Here is a 22660-nt window from a genome sequence, read left to right as displayed (position 1 = left end):
AGCTTATAGCTTATAGTTGATGACTGATGACTTATAGCTGATAAGCTGATTGAAGTGTTTGGTAAAATTAGCGGTTCAACTAGCTGATTAATTAAAATGACATAAAGGACATTTAATATATAATTATTTTATTTTAAATTAAAATAATTTATAGAGGGTAAAAGTGGATTTTAGTTAAAATAATAAGGGTAAAAATGGAAGAAAAAATGATAAGCTATAAGCTAAAACGCTATTTGAAATAGCGTCTGAAAAATAAGCTATAAGCTAGTAAAATAAGCTATAAGCTCGTAATGAAAAGACTGTTACCAAACAGGTCTTTTATTGTTATATGAGCTTATAAGCTATAAGCTATAAGACATAAGCTCAAAAAGTGGCATGCCAAACAGAGCCAAAATCTCTTCTACAACCCAGTTGCAATGTCACTAGCCTTCTTCACCAATCCGTCAAACCCAGCGCCTTCTTCACCAATTCGTATTACGCCAAAAATGTCTGAAACAAATTTTTCAAATAAAGGTCTCTTTATGCTTCAAATAAGACCAAATTAGTGAACAATAGGTAGAAAAAACAGAAAAATATATGAATACTGGTATCGATGGTTGAAGGTGGGGATCTGCGATGGACGTCGGATCTGTTCATCGGAGGCGGATTTGATGGTGGTTGGATCCGTTGGCGGTTCCAGGGGGTTGAGGACTCCGGTCAGAGCCGAACGCGTGGTGGCTGGGAGGTATCCGTGCGGTGATTCGTGTTCCAGGGGGTTGAGGACTCCGGTCAGAGCCGACATCTTTTTAGAACTTCCTTCATTTTTTGTTTCACTGTTGGTTTTGATCTGGTTCTTCTTGGATATGGTTGCTGATTTTTTATGATGGTGAGGACCATGGTTTTGATTTAAAATTACTGTTGTTAACTTATGATAACCCCCTTTGCAATTCCTTTGGAAATGTCTCTATTTCCTGCAAGGCAAAAAAAAAATGTTCACATGGTTGGTTCTTCTGATGTCTCAACATAAACAAATTTGTTGATTACACAGGTGCATATGTTGGAAGGTGATATAATGATGATTATAAGCATGCTTAAAAGAAAAATTACAAGGACTTCTTAGAATATAGAAGCTTGTGTCAATTTATGAGAAACACATATTTTTAGTGAAAGATAATGTTTTAAGTTTTGATGTTTATAAATTAAAATTTTCAAAAATAATTTTATTAAATAAAATATTAATTGTCCAATATTAAAATTATTACTATATAATTTATAAAAACATTAAAATAAATATGAATAAAAAAATTGTTTTAATTAATATTTAAATATCTGGTATTAACACATAAGCAAGAATCACGCCACGTCACTAAAATTGTGCACCGAATTGACTGGGGGACTAATTTCAAGCAACAAATTTAAAATAGGGACTAAAATGGTGGTTTTGAAAGTGGGGGGATCAAAATCAAAAAAATAGCTAAATAGGGGGACTAAAGTTGCATTTAAGCCTTTAATATATATATATATATATATATATATATATATATATATATATATATATATATATATATATATATATATATATATATATATATATCATTTATTTTAATTATTTAAATTATTATAAATAAAATATTAGTAACATATAAGGTAAAATTGTGCAATCCAACTTTTTAAAATTAAATGATTGTAATTAAAATTGAATTAAATATTTTAAAATTAAATCGATTACTGTAATAAGTTAAAAACACCCAAAAATAAATAACACAACTGAAGATGTTCAAAGAGTGACTCCGACAACTTCTATCTTTTATTTATTTATTAAGGAGGCCTATTGGACAATGAACGCTAACAATGACATCAGTTAAAATGAGATAAGAAAATTTTGCCACTATGTATATTTTTGAGATGAGAGATGCTATACTTACACTATATAATGACACCTTATTTGACTACACTGTAACTTTATGTATTACTTTGAAAATGGCTCAAATATCAAGTCATAGAATAATAATAAAATAAGAAAAAAAACTTTATGTATTACTTTGAAAATGGCTCAAATATCAAGTCATAGAATAATAATAAAATAAGAAAAAAATGGATCATTTTAACTGATGTCATTGTTAGCGTTTATTGTCCAATAGGTCTCCTTAATTAACTATTTAACTGATTAATAAACTATTTAACTGATGTCATTGTTAGCGTTCATTGTCCAATAGGTTTTCATAAAGATAAGAGAGAAAATCTATTTGAACCAAGTTGTTGTTAAATGGATCATTTTAAATGAACCATTTTGACATCCTATTTAAAATATTGAAACAACTTGTTGCTATGACAGAGAAAAGAGTTTAGTAGAGCCTGTAGCCACCGTATATTCTTGATTTCTTTAAATGTATAAATACATTTGTATAGAAAAATGGTTATTCAACGAAGCTGTTGATTTGGAATCTAAGTTGAAATTTGTCTATAAAATATTGCACATATCGCATATTGATTTAATTCAGCAGCTCGTTTCACTTTACAGTTTATATAAATTTATTTTAATTAAATTTATGAAGTGGTTGAAATTATGAATGAAACATAAAACTCTTAATTTACCGTTTAATACCGTTTAATTAATTAAAATTTTGTAATTAGTGGAGTGTAAAATAATCTGTCCACCAAAGAATTTTTCCAGAAAGTAAACGGCAGGCAAGAATTTGAATTTGGGGGCCTTCTCTACCGGAGCTTCAGGCTTAGGGCGGGGATCGTGGCGGGAAAAAGACCACCGTCATTGGGCTTAACGGCTCAGACTTCCCTCTTGTGTGATACAGAACCGACCTAGAGTATTTTCTGATACTCTCATTAGTTCGCTGTTTTTGCTGTTTTCTGCTTTGCTGCCATTGCTGCTCTGCTCTTTACAACAGAAACCCTAATTTTTCTCCATGTATTGTTTAATAATAATCATTATATAGATATTGTTTCCTGTATTTTCAGAATACTCATTTAATCCACCGTTTGTTTAATTTCCTTTTGTTTTTTTTAACAAAGATTCGACTTTCATAGATACATATATTCTGAACATATCAGAATGAAAAGATAGTTCAATTTTGAAGCTGCCACTAATGTAATATTGATATTCAAGAAAGATACTATCTTTTGCCGATTGAAACATAAAATGGAGGCAAACAATTTAATATTAGTTATTATTATTACACGTGCATTTATACTGTTTTTTTTCAAAATACAAACTATTGGAGCAACACAAACAGCATCTTGTAAAGTCAACTTAACTAGTGATTTTGTTGCTGTATTTTTGTTCACTTGTTACTACATGTACCCAATGATGTCATTATTTATTCAAAAATAATATGTAGCATGTTATATAGTTGGCATGTTGATGTATTATCTAATATCAAAATCAAAATCCCTCAACATTGTTTATTTTTGTTTCACATTAATTCAAATCCCAAAGTGGTAAAGGGTCCTTTGAAAAATCAAAACAATATAACTATTCTGATTTATATATAGTTGACATTTGTTGTGTAAAACTTTGTTGTTGTTATTGTTGTGGTGGTGGGATGATGGAGGGTGGAGGTAGTTTTAGGAGTAATAGTTCATCAATTTGGAGGAACAATGATGCTGATGAGATTTTTTCAAACTCTTTCCACCAAGAAGATGATGAAGAGGCTCTTAAATGGGCTGCAATTCAGAAGCTTCCTACGTTTGCACGTATGAGGAAAGGTTTGCTTACTTCACTTCAAGGGGAGGCCGTTGAGATCGATGTCAAGAAACTTGGGTTGCAAGAAAGAAAAGATTTGCTTGAAAGACTTGTTAATCTCGATGAAGATGACAATGAAAAGTTTTTGCTCAAACTCAAGGATCGAATCGACAGGTTTCAAATTCAAACTTTTTTTTGTTCATTTTGATTTTGAATGATTTACTTTTGAAATAAACTGACTTATTTCCTTATCATCCTTTTATTCATTGAATGATATCAGAGTTGGAATTGATCTTCCTACGATAGAGGTTCGATTCAATCACTTGAATATTGAAGCTGAGGCTCATGTAGGAAGCAGATCTTTGCCTACCTTCTCTAACTTCATGGTTAATATAGTTGAGGTAAAGTATCAACTTTTCCTAAATAGTAACTTGCTATGGGAATTTTTATTGAAGCAGATTCTTACTAAACAATTTGATTTATGAAGGAATTATTGAACTCTCTTCATGTACTACCTAGTAGGAAACAACATCTAAGTATTCTCAAGGATATTAGTGGAATAATAAAGCCTTCAAGGTATCAATATACTAATACTGTTCTATTCATTGATTTCTCTTAGGACCTCTTGAACAAATATAACATGTTTCAATTTGGTTATTTTCAGATTGACATTGCTTTTAGGCCCTCCAAGTTCTGGAAAAACCACACTCTTGTTGGCCTTGGCTGGAAAACTTGATCCAAATTTGAAGGTTACAACATATAAAAGAACACAGAGACACATCTTATATCATCTATTTTTTCATATTTTAGCTCTAGCTAAATTGGTGATATTGTGTGACTTCATGATCAGTTTTCTGGAAAGGTGACTTATAATGGTCATGAGATGAATGAGTTTGTGCCTCAAAGAACTTCTGCTTATGTGGATCAATATGATCTTCACGTTGGAGAAATGACTGTTAGAGAAACCTTGGCCTTCTCGGCAAGAGTCCAAGGAGTTGGGTCGCGTTATGGTTAGTCTCAATTTTGCTATTTCTTTATATTCATTATTGAACACGCTTATCATGTAAATGCTTATGTATAGACAATTTTTCATATACTATCAGGAAGAGCTTATGGAAATAAATTGAAAAGGTGCTTATGTATAATATTGTTGACGTTATGCAGACTTGCTAGCAGAATTATCCAGAAAAGAAAAACATGCAAATATCAAGCCTGATCCAGATATTGATGTTTACATGAAGGTGATATACAGGTTTTTTATACTCAGAGGATCGTCTATTTCTTTTCCATTCAAATAGAAATGACTGATAATAAAATGGTTGTCCTTTTGATTCGTAATGCTAACAGGCTGTAGCAACTGAAGGCCAGAAAGCAAATTTGATAACAGATTATGTCCTGAGGGTAAAACTAATTTATACTTTCAAAACCATCTCTAGTCATCCTTATTACGTTTTTAAAATTTTCTTATTTTGCTACGTATTTGCAGATTTTGGGACTAGAGATCTGTGCTGATACTTTTGTAGGAAATGCAATGGTAAGAGGTATCTCTGGGGGACAAAGGAAACGCGTTACAACAGGTAAAGCAAATTTGATTCCAATTTTAACGTGCATCATGATTAACCACCTTAATAAAAAAATTGCAGAGACAAATGTTAGTATATAGTAGTTGTTATGTTGGCTTTTTCTCTTTTACCAGAAATTGATTATTATGATGTAATAATGTAGGGGAAATGTTGGTTGGACCGAATAAAGCTCTATTCATGGATGAAATATCTACTGGTTTGGATAGCTCAACAACTTTTCAAATTGTGAACTCAATGAAGCAATATGTCCACATTATGAAAGGAACTGCGGTTATCTCACTCTTGCAGCCACCACCAGAGACTTATAATCTTTTCGACGACATTATTCTACTCTCTGATAGTCACATTATATACCAGGGTCCCCTGGATCACGTACTGGAATTTTTTGAGTCACTCGGTTTTAAATGTCCTAATAGGAAAGGAGTGGCAGATTTTTTGCAAGAAGTGAGTTTCACGTCATATATCATGCCTTAATAAAATAGCTTTATAATCTATTCTATGCATTGTAATAGTAAATTTAATCTTTGCTATGAAAAATATTATGTTATAGGTGACATCAAAGAAAGATCAAGAGCAGTACTGGGAACACAAAGATCAGCCTTATAGATTTGTCACATCGGAAGAATTTTCAGTGGCATTTAAATCATTTCATGTTGGAATTAGGCTTGGTGATGAACTTAATATTGAATTTGACAAGTCTAAGAACCACCCAGCTGCTTTGACAACCAAGAAATACGGAGTGGGAAAATTGGAACTGTTTAAAGCTTGCTTATCAAAAGAATATTTACTTATGAAACGCAATTCATTTGTCTACATCTTTAAGCTTTGTCAAGTAAGTTTGGTAATTTGATTATGTAATGTGTTTTTCCAAGGTATTATCCACTCTGGGTCTTGTACAAGTCCTCACAATTTTGTCGTTAGTTAAAAGACGCCTCAATAGATTGAGAAGTGTGGATGTTTATAAATTACCTTTAGACATTATTTAAATCCCTTATTGATGTATACCTCTACCTTTAGGTATTTATATTGGCAATGATTGCGATGACCATCTTTCTCCGGACTGAGATGCAAAGAGATTCAGTGGCTCACGGAGGCATATATGTAGGTGCATTGTTCTTTGCTGTTGTTGTGGTCATGTTCAATGGAATGGCTGAAATTTCCATGGTTGTTTCAAGGCTTCCTGTTTTCTTCAAGCAAAGGGGATACCTCTTTTTCCCTCCATGGGCATATGCTCTTCCAGGATGGATCCTAAAAATTCCCCTGACTTTTGTAGAAGTGGCTGTTTGGGTATTCCTCACCTACTATGTCATTGGTTTTGATCCAAATATTGAAAGGTAAGAGTGATATGTCCTAAGTGTACTTGTGAAATTGATCCTTTGTTTTGTTTTTTTTCCCTTATCTCATTTTCAATATTGTGATTAGGGATGGCAAAGAGACCCAAACCCGCGGGGCCCACCCGCACCCGAACCTGAGTCAACGGGTGAAAAGCCGAGTTGACTGGGTTTGGGTTCGGGTGCCACCCGATATTTCGGGTGCGGGTTTGGGTAGTGTGAAACCCGCACCCGAAACCCGAAATTACACCCGCTTATATATATATATATACATATATATATATATATATATATATATAATATATATTTATATATATATATATATTATATAATATATTTATATATATATATATATATATTATATAATATATTTATATATATATATATATATATATATATATATATATATATATATATATATATATATATTTATTGTGGAAAATTGTAGGAAAAATATATTTTCTGTATTTTGCTGCGGGTTTGGGTTTGGGTGATAAAACCCGAACCCAATGGGTGTGGGCGTGGGTGTTATTTTGTCACCCGAATAGCTTTTGGGTTTGGGTTCGGGTTCGGGTGATAATTTCGGGTGTGGGTTTGGGTAGTATGAAACCCGCACCCGCGGGCACCCGTTGCCATCCCTAATTGTGATATGCATTTGTTTGTCTATGTTGGGTATGACTCATAGTTTACCGATAAATATGACTCCAATCTTGTAAACTAGATTGTAGTATTTAAACACAAACCGTACTCTATAAATCCTTAATTTGAATAATAGAAAGATATTGAGGCCGCTCTGGAATCTAATATTTTGTTTTTTGTTTGCAATGTTTTAACAACCTGCTACATAATGCAGTTTTTTTAGGCAATACCTTGTTCTTGTACTAGTACACCAGATGGCTTCTGGATTATTCAGATTTATTGCGGCAGTTGGGAGGGATATGACAACGGCTCTAACATTGGGATCATTTATTCTTGCCATCCTTTTTTGTATGAGTGGTTTTGTCCTATCAAAAGGTATCTTATCATGAATATAAAACAACTAAACAATAACCTTGTTTGTCTCATTTATGTTCTATACTACTAAAAGTTCTCCTTTCTTTTCTTTGCTTTATGCTCACAGACGGTATAAAGAAAGGGTGGATATGGGGATTTTGGATATCACCTATGATGTATGCACAAAATGCAATTGTAAATAATGAGTTCCTTGGGGATAACTGGAAACATGTAAAGTTCTTTTACAATTTTATCTGTTCATTTTCTAAGTTTTCCTTAACATATAGTCCAAGTGATTGGTGCCTGATGGATGTTAGTGTTGTAATTTGTAACTCTAGAGTACCGAGTTCGTTTCGTACTCATAAAAAAAAATATAAATAATCTAATGATGCCTTGAAATGTTTTCTTATGAAAGGTGCTTCCTAACTCAACGGAGCCGCTGGGGATTGAAGTTTTGAAAGCTCGCGGATTCTTTACCGAGTCATACTGGTACTGGATAGGTGTTGGTGCCTTGATTGGATATACATTACTTTTTAACATTGGATATATCTTTGCTCTCACTTTCTTGACACGTGAGTGACTTCTTCACCTTAAATGTATGATAAATTTTTTGAAGACAAGCTTATGTACTAATTCTACCAAATTAATCATGCAGCATTTGGGAAGCATCAAACTGTAATACCAGAGGAATCTCAAAGCAGAAATAGAACTAATGTATTGAAGTACATAAAGGATATTTTTTCAGAGCACTCAATGAAAGGTACTTTCATCTCATAACTAAATTCCATGTATTGTTTTGATGAGTAATAGTTAATGTTTTCAATTCACATAACACCTTATGGATTACATTTGAGCGACATCACAGTGATATATAGAAGCGCCTCTCCTAGTACTTCATCCAGTAGACAAGAAATAGTTGCCCAGACAAATCATAGTACGAAAAGAGGAATGGTTCTTCCTTTTGAACCACATTCAATCTCCTTCGATGAAGTAACATATTCAGTAGACATGCCACAGGTAATGTAGAACCACATTCAATAAGTAAAGTGTTTAATTAAAATACACTATCAGTATAAAAAGTTTTACCTTGTCAGCAAATCACAGCCAATTAATTGTTTGACCGCATAAAAATCTTTATTGTGACAGTGGCAAAAGTCGTATTTAACTTGAACTGATCTTTCAGGAAATGCGAAACCGAGGTGTTGTTGAGGATAAATTGTTTCTTTTGAAGGGTGTATGTGGAGCTTTCAGACCAGGTGTTCTCACTGCTCTGATGGGCGTGACTGGTGCTGGCAAAACAACTTTGATGGATGTGCTCGCTGGTAGAAAAACTGGTGGATATATAAGCGGGGACATTAGAATTTCTGGATATCCTAAGAAGCAAGAAACCTTTGCAAGAATATCTGGATACTGTGAGCAAAATGATATCCACTCTCCTCATGTTACTGTCCATGAATCTTTGCTCTATTCAGCGTGGCTCCGATTGTCCCCGGAGATCAACGCTGAATCCAGGAAGGTTAGTATTTGCATCACCGGAGATTTTTTCTATAGATACTCAAGATGTTTTATAAATGTTGCTAAGTTTGAAACTGAGTAATGGTTACAGAAGTTTATTGAGGAAGTTATGGAACTAGTGGAACTGAAACCGCTGCAAAACGCACTAGTAGGACTTCCTGGTGTAAGTGGTCTCTCAACGGAGCAGCGCAAAAGATTGACTATTGCGGTTGAGTTGGTAGCTAATCCTTCTATAATATTCATGGATGAGCCAACATCTGGGTTAGATGCAAGGGCTGCAGCTATTGTTATGAGAACAGTTAGGAACACAGTAGACACCGGAAGAACAGTTGTTTGTACCATCCACCAGCCTAGCATTGATATATTTGAATCTTTTGATGAGGTGAATTATTGAATCTTCTGCCTCAAGAAATTAAGAATTTTATGTTTGTTTCTCTTCCATTACAATTTACAAAGTTTCTAATATTTGCCGTTATGAAATGCAGCTTTTGCTACTAAAGCAAGGAGGGAAAGAGATATATGTGGGGCCACTTGGACATCATTCTTCTAAATTAATCAGCTACTTTGAGGTAGGTAGAAAATATATATCCAATGAAAAGTAGAGAATACTGAGTTCATTTTTATGCTTCAAATTGTTATCTTGTTAACATTTACAAGTTCATCATGCTTACACTTTTGTATTGAAGGAAAACCAAGGCGTTAACAAGATTAAAGATGGTTATAATCCGGCAACATGGATGTTGGAAGTGACATCTTCATATAAAGAAGTGGAATTGGGGATTGATTTTGCAGATGTGTACAGAAATTCAGAATTATACAGGTATTTTCACTTATATGGAACGAAATCAAACTATTGAACTAGTCACTGGATAATAATCTACTTTAACTGTTTCAGGAGAAACAAAACACTCATCCAAGAATTGAGTACTGCAGCTCCTGGTTCGACAGATCTTTATTTTCGTTCACAGTACTCCCAATCTTTTCTTACACAATGCCTGGCTTGCTTATGGAAACAACGTTGGTCTTATTGGCGCAATCCTATATACACTGCTATAAGATTTCTCTACTCTACCGTGGTAGCTGTTTTGGTTGGAACCATGTTTTGGAACCTTGGCTCCAAAATGTAAGCTCAATTTGGAAATATGTTACAGCTTCAATTTCTTGAGTTTGTATAACTGTTTTTTTTTTTTTTTGATCTAACATTAAAATTCCATATCAAAATATTGCAGAGAAAAGGTTCAAAATCTTTTTAATGCCATGGGGTCGATGTATGCTGCTGTTCTCCTCATAGGCATTAAGAATGCTACTTCAGTGCAGCCAGTGGTTGCCGTTGAAAGAACGGTGTTTTATAGAGAAAGAGCTGCCGGAATGTATTCAGCTTTTCCATATGCTTTTGCTCAGGCAAGCATCCCTTATTTTTAAAACTTTTCTTTTGTTTGACTTCTGTAATATCCTCCTAAATCAATTTATACATTTAACATTACTTTTACTTCACCTTTGTTTCTTGCATTACAGGTTGTAATTGAGCTTCCATATGTTTTTGTACAAGCTGTGGTTTATGGATTAATAGTTTATGCTATGATTGGTTTTGAGTGGTCTGTGGTTAAAATTTTGTGGTACCTATTCTTCATGTATTTTACCTTCCTCTACTTCACCTTCTATGGTATGATGTCTGTAGCCGTGACCCCAAACAGCCACATTTCAAGTATAGTTTGCACTGCATTCTTTTCAGTATGGAATCTCTTCTCAGGATTCATAGTCCCAACACCAGTAAGTTTTAAATTTCCTCAAATTCTCAGCACATTTCAGTTTAGTGTGTTTTTTTTAGAACATTTCAGTTTAGTGTTAAAGAGTCTGACCTCGTACCTTAACTGTATTCATGTTTTTTAAGCACAGAAGTATATTACTAAATTATTGTAATTTTTTATGGCTTTGGCTAACAGAAAATTCCAGTATGGTGGAGATGGTATAGTTGGGCAAATCCAGTGGCTTGGAGTTTGTATGGATTGGTGGTATCACAATATGGAAATGTAAAACGCAAGATTGAAGGCAGTGATGGAGGAGTAACAACAGTGGAAGAGTTTTTGAGCGATTACTTTGGTTTCAAGCATGATTTTCTAGCAGTTGTTGCTGTTGTTAATGTAGCATTTCCAATAGTTTTTGCTTTCATCTTTGCCATATCAATCAAGATGTTTAATTTCCAAAAGCGCTAAGAACATTTATTTTTTGTATATAAATTCCAATCATTATCTTCATTCAACCATCCTTCAATAAAGGCACCTGAGAAAGCTAGTTATTTGGGCAGTTCCTACACTTAAATCAACCATTCTTCAATGGCTGCATGGTTCTTCTATAAGAGGACATTCAGGGATAAATGCCACAACAGCTAGAGAACAAATGCTTAGAGACTGTCATTAAACCGGTAGATTATTCTTGAATGATGTTGTAATCATGTCCTTTATGAGTCTCTGTGTGCTTAACAAATGCACATCAATAAAATTTCAGTGGTTATCTTTATTATCTATAGAGGTTTTAGACGATGAGTGTTCAACAAGTTATTATGGAATTAGACTACAAAATAGTAGTAGATGCTAGATGACATCAATAAAAACCTATTTGATGCTAGATCACCATACAAAAAAGTAGTCTTCACATCCATCTGTTCCAGTTTTAGTGCGGGATTAAAGAAGATGGACTAAAGGGATTGGCTCTTGAAAGCAGAGAGAAAGTTTATTCTATAACGGAGAAGAATGTCATGAAAAAAGCCACTGATGTTAATTGAATTTTCTTTTTTTCCATCAAAGGCTTTAAGGGTGAAAAGCAAGATTGAAAACTGGCTAAATGAATTTTAGAAGCTACCGTATATTTCACCATATGAAGATTTCTCGAATTTGGATCCAAACAGTGACATAGCAGAGAAAAGCCTTACTGAGTTCTTCACGAACTGCTTTCCCTATTTATTGATCATTCAGCCGAAAGAACAAATACTTCAAAAGTTAGTTTATCAAAAGAGAAATGCTAAGCTTACATATAAAAGCTACATTACACCGTATGTTTCTACGGTTTGACTTGTTTTTGATTTTTTTTAATAACTATTTTCATGCATAGATTTTTGTGTCATAACAAAATTGTTAGAATAAAACTAAGGTGTATATACGGTGTAATTGAATTTGGTGTAAGCTTAGCACATCTCTTATCAAAAAAGCGTAGATGAGAGGTTTTTACCAACAGAGAAATAACTCAAAGCAGTTGAGGAGTAGTAAGCATTAGTAGAAAGGGCCTATCTGTAGTAAGACACTATGTATCACTTACACTTGGGTAGGAAAATATGATTAGCGTGTGGACGGATCTTTTCCAATCTAAACCGAAGTAAATAAAAACTACACATTTATCTAAATAATAAAAAATAATATAAATCGAATATTATTGAATGTGTTTAAATGTTATTTTGTAAAAACTCTAAATAAATTTGAGATTAAAACTTTAAAATCGACTCAAATTTAGGTAAAAGAAGCTCTAATTTGTTTATGTGTAATGTTAACAAAACTTCTCATTTCATTTGCTTATGGGTCAGGCTAACAATACTCTTTATTTTTTTATAATAATTATTTATACAAATATTTAATAATGTTTTATTTATTTAACGTCACAAATACTACATAAATTACTTTTATATATATATATATATATATATATATATATATATATATATATATATATATATATATATATATATATATATATATATATATATATATATATATATATATATTTCATGATGCATATGACTAGGTGCCCACAAATTTCTTAGCTCATTATATTTAATTCACTTTTTCATATGAAATAGCTCACATTGTTGTTTTCTAGTTGGAATTGGAATATTGTTTAAGCTATTTCAATTAGAACCGTCAGTTACAAAGATATCATGAATTACTATCATCAAAACTAAAGACTAGATGCAGAACCAAATCTTGTTCTTACAGGTTGTTGATAACTCCTTTAACGTGAGTTATTTAGTGCCTAAGTAGTTGGATCCATCACTTATATTTCAAGTGTTTATGGTTATTTTATTATGTTTTAAAGTATTTTTTCATGTTTAGTAACGAGCACAATAGGTTCTCCATCTTTAAGTTTTACTTGGTTTTTTGTGTGCAAGAGTAGCAACTATGATGAGCATTGTCACGGCAATTATGCGGAAGTGACACTCGAGTCGTATCACAAGGACGTTAAGTTTAAATTAACCAAAATAAAGAAAAAGGGGGGGGGGGAGGGTTAGGTTTTTGAACAAATGAAAATAAAGAAAACGATTACAATTATGATTAACAGATTAACCTACTCGTTCGGTAATTTCATACCTATCATCAATTATTATATTACCAATTTTCTAAGCAGATTCAATTCCTATTTTGTTACAGTAATGATTAACAAGCGTGATAAACACTATGTGAATTATATTCCTATTTGCTGCATTAAGCATGACGACCGAAGATCGGGCGAAGTTAACGAATAAGCTAAGTTAACACGTAAAGTTAAGGAACATGCATCAATCAAATTTAATCAACACTATTATATGCAACTCGAATTAAGCAAACAAGAATACACAAAATAGGATTGAAAGGATTTGAATAAAAATTGATAATATAATAACCTCAAAGTCTTGATGCAATTCTGAAACAATAGATTAACCTTAAAGTTTAGTCGACCATAAAATCCTAATGATCCCTCTAAATAATATAAAACTTAATTCCTCCCCTAAGGCTGTGAAATTTATTTTAATAATAAAAGAGAATTCGGACCCTAATAGCAACCGACCCATAAAACATAAAAATCGACCCAAAACTAATTATTTTATTAAGTTTGGAACTAAAACTAATTATTCGACCCTTCCTCACTCTAAATCACATTTTGTCTTCAACATGAAGCTTGTTGATTATCCTCTTAGCTTTCCAACGCATATGATAATGCGTCAATCCGATTCTCGTAGCTCAAGTTATGGTTTGCACAGTCAGAAAGTATCAACTAACCATTTAAGCTGAAAATAAAGTGCGAAAATAATATAAGTATAGAAACAAATTCAAATATAAAAACACACTGAAATAATAAAAATAATAAATAAACTATAAAATTGCGTAATTACAATAGTAGAAGAGTGTGCATTGTTGAAGTGGTAAAGCGGCAAGCAAAAAGTAATTGATATATTATTACCGGGTGATATAGGTTATATCATATCGTCTCCACAGGGATTAGTGAGAGGGAAAAACTACCGTTCAATAGTTTCAATCCTTCTAAGTTTGATTTTGGGTGCGGAAAGTAATATGCGGGAATAGTAAATAAAGCAAATAAATAATCTATTGCAGCTCAAGAGAATTCATTCTGGAATCGTATTTCATTATACCCGTCAAATACTTAAATCTGAAGATCTATCGCACTACACTTACAATATGCATCAAAATCACCAGGCATCGCTCGAGACGTACCACAACAGAAGTTATGTCTAACGCAAAGTTGCGGATAACCATATCACTCTCATCAGTGATTGCCCAACCGACACAACAACACGAAGGCATTAAGCTCCAATACCCATAAAGATTATCAGCCCTAAATCTATATCTAGAGTTTAGAAACTAAAAGATATCATCCTTATTCAGGATTCATGACGTCTATTTCTACAACAACACAAATCCAAAGCATTTAAGCAAAAAGGTCAAGAACAACATCAATAATGATTTGTAAAGCAAATATATATACGATCCCAAGATCAACAAATGTACATACAAGAGGAGAAAAATATACATACAACACTCACCACTGGAATGGGTCACAGGGAAGAAGGAACACAAACGGAAACTTCTCGTGTTATCGGCGCAATATGAGACAATCCGCGACCAATCGACATGATGAACCACCAAATGATGTTGCTTGAACCTCTAAACTACAAAGAATGGATCAGAGCTCAACTTTGTTAAATAAGAGATGATAAAAAGCCTAAAAAAATCTATTCTAAGCTATTTATACAAAATCTGAAAACGCAGAGGGCGCAACATGCGCCTTCACTAAATGATCAAACCGCTCTAGAACGTGCGTCGCGTCCTGCAAACCGCGCGACGCGTGCTCCAATCTGCCAAAATTTATTCTTCAACTCCTAGGACGCATGCTAGACCATGTGACGTGCCGACACCAGAACTTATTTTCTTCCAAAATTTGTGCGTTTGCAGTCGTGTCTTCGACACCTTTATTGCTCATGCTCCAAATACGCAACAATACCTACAAAAAGACATTAAAAACTATCAAACGGTACACAAGTATACGAAAATACAATTATTCGCAAAGTAAACATATTTACACACAAAACGACGTTTATTAAAACAATATTGTAAAACATAATAGATAAGTGCAACAAAACTTATACACAAAAATAGATACAATTTGCACTTATCATGCATCAAAATGCACTGATCAATAAGCTACAAAAGACAATATATTTCCACAAACAATATGTTTGAATGTAATCACAATAGTAATGTGTTTCAAATGAAATAAAAAGCAATAAATACAAAGAAGCAAAATATCAAACACTTAGTGTGCAATCGACGTTGGTCATATTTTTCTTACTATTTTGTTGATTCCAAAAACCAATTACAATCTTATGGATTGTAATCAACTTAACAAAATAATTTTGAATTTAAAAAAAGTTTATCTAAACGTGTCAATTGCACAATCAACGAATTTAACAATTTACAATAGAAAGTAAATGAGAGAGATAGATAGAGAGAGAGAGAGAGAGTGGATTCAAGGATTTGTTTAGACAGTTCACCAATCGTCCTCGCTATGGCTACGGGTGCCCCCAATTCCAAATGGAATTGAGATATCAATCTTACTTTGTGAAATTTGTTTACGAGAAAAAAGTAGCAATACAACCCTACAAACCCGCTTGATGTTGATTCTAACTCTTTCACTTCCCTTGATCTTGAGCTCAATCAAGTTACCTGATAATACCAATTGATCCTCCGGTTACCGTTACTTCTTTGCTCGAACCACCGTTCTTCAAAGTTTTCACTCGACTGAATTTAATTGCGAATTATCGTGACCTGAGATTTCTAAATGATCCCTTGGTTACCGTTACTCCTTCGACAGAACCTCCTTCTTCGAAGCTTTCACTCGGCTGAATCTGAATTGCGAAATCATGTGCAAAACCGGCAATTCAACACCTTGATCTTAAAGGAAAAAGCCTAATTGGTTTTTCCCAATGAAAACCCCCAAATATTCTTAACCCAATTTACAATTCAACAACCTAAATTGGATATCAACTTTGAATCTAGATGGCATCCAACAAGAATTATTATGTGTAATTGTTATGTGTGTGCATAAATGAGAGATTGAAGACGAAGAGAACTTTCTTTGTATGTTAATGATTTCATCAAGTTGGAAATGATGCATGTATGAGGTATTTATATGTGTACAAGTTGGAGGCAAAAAGAAAATTAGAAGTTTAAAAAAGAATACAGAATTTCAAAAAATTTGAAGCATGTGTCGACACATGTAAGTCATGAGTCGACTCATTTTGAAGCATGTGTCATCTCATGCATTACAGAGTCTACAGGCTTTAAAAATTATCTGCATGTGTCGACTCATAGAAGAAAATTTTCTTCTATGTGTCAACCTGAAAGCCATCATGTGTCCACACATGCATTACAGAGTCTACAGGCCTTAAAATGCAACATCATATGTCAACTCATAGGTCGTATGTGTCGAGTCATGAACTTGATTATCACAGGAAAACTGATTTTTAATGCATAAAACCTTTTCTAACCATGTTCTAAGTTTCCTAATACTAAGATGCACATTAAGACTCAGAGAATATTGTCCAATATACATAAATGCTAAAGTTGTCCAAGTTTTGACATCATGCAAAACATCTCTAATGGGAAAATGCACTTACATACTCCTCCTTTTTAATGATGGCGAAAATTGAGAAGATGCATTTTGTGTCTTCACGAAGGCTCCTCCTGAATGTGTGCATCCCAACTTCGTCTTGCAGATGCTTCTCCCCCTTTGACAACATCAAAAAGAGACAAAAACGAGTCATGAGAAGTATTTGATATCACACATATACCAAGATATCATTCAGAGGCGTTTGCAAAGAGATAGCGTGCACTCATATATACGTGAAATGACATAAAATTGAAAAAGCATAAACATAAATAAAAGGTAATTCACACAACATTATGATATTGTTGACATAAATCATCTCAATAACAAAAATAAGCAACATGAAGGATGAAGGAAACAATGCAATAAAAAACTCTTGAGCCACTTCAAAAAGCTTCACGTTTACGCGATTCTTTCTTTTGGTGCTCTCGAAAGCTACATACGCATATGCTCTAGCAAGGTGAGAATCACCACATGAACCAAAACTAGAGATGTATTTATTAGACGTGCTATGACCAGTGTAAGAATTTTATTAACATTATAATATGTTCAGACATATTACGTGCAATAAACAAAACGAATAACATATATAAACATTTAACATGAATGCAATAATAAACAACAAGCTCACATATACAAAGAAAGTATATTTCAAATGAGAAAGGAATACCAAGACGCTACTATAAACATATAAATTGAAACACACAATGGTTATCAATTGAAATGTTTAGAAATGAACATCATGAAATATATCATACATCAATCATATCAAGCATTTGGATCATAAGCAATACGCAATAGAGAATAAAGATTTCTTGCAAAGAGAAAAATGAACAATATTACCTTGTCAGATGAATAGATGAAGGATGCACTCACATGATATAAAACTCTCAATTGAAAGTCAAGCAATATATATAGGGTTCATGTAACAAGTATATTTAGGCAAGTTTTGAGATGTCAAGTATCCCCAATTCCCTTCAAATGTTGAAAAATGGTTCGGTTGCAAGAGGTTTTGTGAAAATATTCTCAAGTTAATTTTTACTATCAACATGCTCAAATACAACATCTCATTTTTCAACATGGTCATGTAGGAAATGGTGACGTATCTCAATTTGTTTAGTCTGACTGAAGCTATTTGGCCTCAGTACGTAGGAGATACTCTTTGCCACAATGACACCATGAGAAGAAAGAAAGTTCGGCCAAGCAGTACCCGCATTGGAACCGAAATGGACAATGCAAAAACAGAAAAAATGCAAACAGGGCTGAAATTTCTACTTAGTTGTGCTTTTTTGTTGTAGTTCATTGAATCACTGTCATGTAATTTCTCTCAACAACAACGACAAATTTTATTTAAAATTCAAATCTTCCAGTTACATCACAATAACGATTACAACAAAACAATGACTTAAAATAGAGTTACAACACAATAAAGATTACATCAAACCACATACCTCAAATAAAGTTACATCAGGTCAACACTAACACAACATACATCTTGTAAGACTACTCAACGACAACACATAGAACAAATGGATCTTCAACGCCACAGTTAACTTCTCCATTGTGTGTTGAAAACATAGATATCCAAATCATTTTGAATACTATCCCAATATTATAGGCAGGTACCATATGTGCTTGCATCCGTCAAGGTTATGTATGGACAACGATATTCTATTTTTTAACCTTTTGATTTGGGCCATCTAGTTGTGGAAAACTTGTGTTGATGACTGTAACCAATCTTTTGAAATTTTAAGATGGATTTAAACATACCCTCATGTCACATGAGTCATGTGCTTATCTGTCTCAAAAAACACAATAGCCTAAATAGACATGGTTAAAAAATATGAGACCAAAATCGAGACGGTAAACGCCTTCTACCAATTTTTTTTATAATTTATTTAAATTGAAATATTAGTAAATATTTCTCTTTAATAATATACAATAATAATTAAAATATATTACCTCTATTTATTTATAATTTAAAAAATAGTAAATATTTCTCTTTAATAATATACAATAATAATTAAAACATATTACCGACAAAAGTTTCAAAATAATTAATTTATATTAATTTTATATTATTAAATATTTATTTACTACTTTTTATATTCATTTTATAATTTAAAATATTTAAATTTATTAAAAGAAACAAAAAAAGTGTCCTCCATGCCAGATGGTGGCCCCATGAAGGGGCTGACACGCCCGCCATCTGCAAAGAAGTATTTTTTGAAAAAAAATACATAAAAAAAGGTGAATACTCTAGTACCCTTAAATTTAATTGGGTTCCAGTATTCTCATCTAGTAATTAAAGTTATTTATCGTCATGTTATTTTTTAAATTATTTTTTTCTAAAATAAATTAAAATTTTTAATTAATTAGCACTAAACGTACCTAGGGGTGGCAAAACGGGTTGCCCGCTCCGCCTTATGCACGCGAAAAAAGGGCAGGACTGGCAAGCCCGCCCCGCCAAAGTGGCTGGTTGGCGGGCGGCGGGCATGTCCGCCTAATTTTTTATTAATTAATTTTGTATATTTTTAATATATTAATAAACTTTTTTTACTTTTTAATTAAATTTATTTATTTTTTAAAACAATTTTTTGTAACCCATCTCTTAAATAAATTTTACTTAAAAAATATTGCATATATTTATTAATAAATGTATAAATTAAACTATCAATAATTAGAATTACTAAATTTGACTAAAAAATGACGGATTTAAGGCGAGTAGGTTAAAGGAATAGGCGAGACGGATTTTGACGGGACGAGTTTTGATGGACGGTGGATTTTGGCGGGACGAACTTTGGTAGGCGGTGGATCTAAAATTCTAACTCAATCCACCATTTAATGACGGATGTGCGGGCCGACCTGACGGGCCACGTCCCGTTTTGTCACCCTAAATGTACAGATATTCATCTCCTTATCATGGTTATTTAAAAATTAATTTGTAGGGGTAGCATTCTGGAAATTTAACATTAGGAGGAAAGTGACACATACGTAAAAGTAAATAAAAAATATATCCATTTTTCTTAACAAGGTGGATTTGACAATGACATCAATAAAAATGTATGAATCATGAACTTCCTCAGCTATGGATTTTGAGACAAGGAAACATTAATGCGTTATCCTATTTAAAATTTGAGAATTTCTTCACCCACCTCCCAACCTTCTTGGCCACCTCCGGTGAATTTACCACAATACCCCTTGTTTCGGAAGTTCATTTCCGAAACGGTACTTTTTTTTTGGAAAAAAGGTGTTTTCGGAAATGAACTTCCGAAAACGTGTTTTTTTTAATATAAAATATTGATTTCGGAGATGCATCTCCGAAATAAAGTCACTTTTCAGAAAATGTGGTGTTTCGGAAGTTCATCTCCGAGCGCACCCCCCTTGGAGGAATTCGGAAATGCACTTCCGAAAATAGGTCTGGACAGAAGAAAATGAACAATTCGCTTTATTTAATCGGGTGAAAATTACAACGATAATATTATATAAAATTAAAGTTACATATTGCTAAACACGGGTAGGTGGGGATGAGAGAGTGGTGGGGAGAAAAAAAGGCTTCCAAATTTCAAAAGGTTTATTTATTATTTTAATAAAAATACGTACAACTGAAAGTAACAAATGACGGAGGAGGTGTAACCGGAGCCGAAACATATGACGGAGTAGGTGGATGTCCGGAGGAAGAAGACCCGGAGGTACGTCCACCGCGAGACAAAGGAGCCAATCAATGTAAGCTATAATTTATCATTATCATCAGGGGACGTCATTACAAAAAATTGGAAAAAAAATCTTATTATTTTTAATCTTGATTTTTTAGAAATGACCTCCCCAGATGATAATCATAAACTATAGCTTACATTGATTGGCTACTTTGTCTCGTGGTGGACGTGTCTCCAGTTCTACTTCCTCCAGACATCCACCTCATCCGTCATATGTTCCGACCCCGGTTATCACTTCCAAAAACTAACATGATAAATCCAATACAAATACACTGTGCGATACAATCCGAAATCAGAACAAAACAAAACAAAAACATGTTATTCTGCCCGACGAGCGTTACAAAATACACATCAAACAAAAAAAACACGTTATTCTTCCCGACGAGCGAACTCCTCCGAATGAAGATAATTATACCAATCTTCATCCCACTCATTATCAGAACCATCAGCGTTGATCACGCCTGAAGGCTGAGCCTGCGCGTCCGAGCCATGGACTCCCAAGGGACGAGAAGCAGAACCAGTCAAAAGCTTCTTCTTCTCCTTCACCTCCTTCACCTCCTTCACCTCCTTCACCTCCTTCACCTCCTTCACCTCTTTCACCTCCTTCTTTGAAGAACTCTTTCTTCCCTTATCGCCCTCTTTAGAAGACGCAGTCCTGCGTGCTTGTTGGTTGTCTGACATGTTCCTGTAAACAGTTGAAATCGATTAATATGCGAGACAAAATAAAAAACAAAAAAATTTGAACTTCTGATATATTTCGGAAGTTCATTTCCGAAAACTGGGATGGAGGTGTTTTCGGAAATGAACTTCCGAAACACCCCTGCGATGCAATTTTCTGCAACTTCCATGCCAGACCCCTAAATCAACCTTCAAACCAAATCAAAATGCTTCTAAACAACCTAAATACTACTAACAACCTAGCCATATATCATTTATGTAATTAAAACCCTAAATTATTTGAATAATAGATCTAAAAATTTCAAAACTTACAAAGTGTTAGGATTGAGGGCTTTTGAATGTTGTTTAGCAGTGTGATTGGAGCCTTGATGCAGCTTTGGAATTCCGTTTGCACAAATTTTCGCCTCTGCCACTTTTTGTTTTGATTTAGGGTAAATGATTGGGGGAGGGGGAGTGTTTTGATAAATCTGCAGAAATCGCAGTATTTCGGAAGTGAACTTCCGAAATAATTGTTTCGGAAATGAACTTCCGAAGTAAGTCAATTTTTTTTAAAAAAACACGCTTTCGGAAATAAACTTCCGAAGCATGGGTAGTTTTGGTTTTTCGCAGGAGGTGACCACCCATAGGGAGGTGGGTAAAGAAATTTTCTAAAATTTTGAAACGAGTGAAGAGAAAAACGACTTTAGTAGAGCTGATGTATAGCGGCCACCGTATGTGCTTGATTTCATAAATGTACAAATACATTTGTGCATAACAGATGATTTTCTAATAAAGCTCTTGATTTTCGAATCAAAGTTGAAATTTGTGTGTATATTACACAAATTGAATATTGTATACAGTGCAAATATCGAGGCTTTGTTTAGTAAGACTAAGTTTGAGAAAAAATTTCATATCTTCATTGAAAAATTAAATAGTATTATAATATAATTCATATTTATGTTCTGTTACACTGATGTAATGAATATGACAAAATACCTGGTCTATATATTTCATTGAACGGTCCATTGTGAAAGAAAAATAATAATAAGAAATTTGTATTTAGCGGAGGAGCACATTCTTAAGACCCAAGTGTTTCACCGCTAGACCACACACACGCACCCATTACTAACTAGTATTTATTCTAGACCTGTATTTATCCTAGACCTGTTCCATTTATTTTGTTATATACATTATTATTATTATTATTATTATTATTATTATTATTATTATTATTATTATTATTATTATTATTATTATTAT

At 33.3% G+C, this 22660-nt stretch overlaps 1 protein-coding gene across 1 annotated transcript; it reads left to right on the top strand.

The window, feature by feature from the left end:
* Positions 1-3406: 3406 nt before the first annotated feature.
* LOC131610036 (pleiotropic drug resistance protein 1-like) lies at positions 3407-11672 on the top strand. The gene is made up of 24 exons (XM_058881896.1): positions 3407-3850; positions 3957-4077; positions 4164-4252; positions 4341-4425; positions 4527-4686; positions 4841-4917; positions 5024-5077; positions 5163-5253; positions 5402-5703; positions 5810-6091; positions 6277-6593; positions 7444-7604; positions 7711-7814; positions 7999-8155; positions 8239-8343; positions 8449-8600; positions 8767-9099; positions 9190-9480; positions 9584-9667; positions 9785-9918; positions 9994-10221; positions 10328-10499; positions 10614-10868; positions 11042-11672. Exons 1-24 carry the CDS (start codon positions 3537-3539, stop codon positions 11309-11311), a joined length of 4338 nt encoding a protein of 1445 aa, XP_058737879.1. The 5' UTR covers positions 3407-3536; the 3' UTR covers positions 11312-11672.
* The last annotated feature ends 10988 nt before the right edge of the window (positions 11673-22660 follow it).

The sequence above is a fragment of the Vicia villosa genome, linkage group LG6, assembly GCF_029867415.1.
Source record: "Vicia villosa cultivar HV-30 ecotype Madison, WI linkage group LG6, Vvil1.0, whole genome shotgun sequence".
Lineage (NCBI taxonomy): Eukaryota > Viridiplantae > Streptophyta > Magnoliopsida > Fabales > Fabaceae > Vicia > Vicia villosa.
This window is presented reverse-complemented; position numbering and strand designations above follow the sequence as displayed.

Excerpts from the sequence above, each read along its gene's own strand:
- LOC131610036 (XM_058881896.1), top strand. The coding sequence starts at position 3,537 with ATGATGGAGGGTGGAGGTAGTTTTAGGAGTAATAGTTCATCAATTTGG. Across the intron at positions 4,918-5,023 it reads ATATTGATGTTTACATGAAG|GCTGTAGCAACTGAAGGCCA; the intron begins GTGATATACAGG and ends TAATGCTAACAG. Across the intron at positions 9,668-9,784 it reads AATTAATCAGCTACTTTGAG|GAAAACCAAGGCGTTAACAA; the intron begins GTAGGTAGAAAA and ends TTTGTATTGAAG.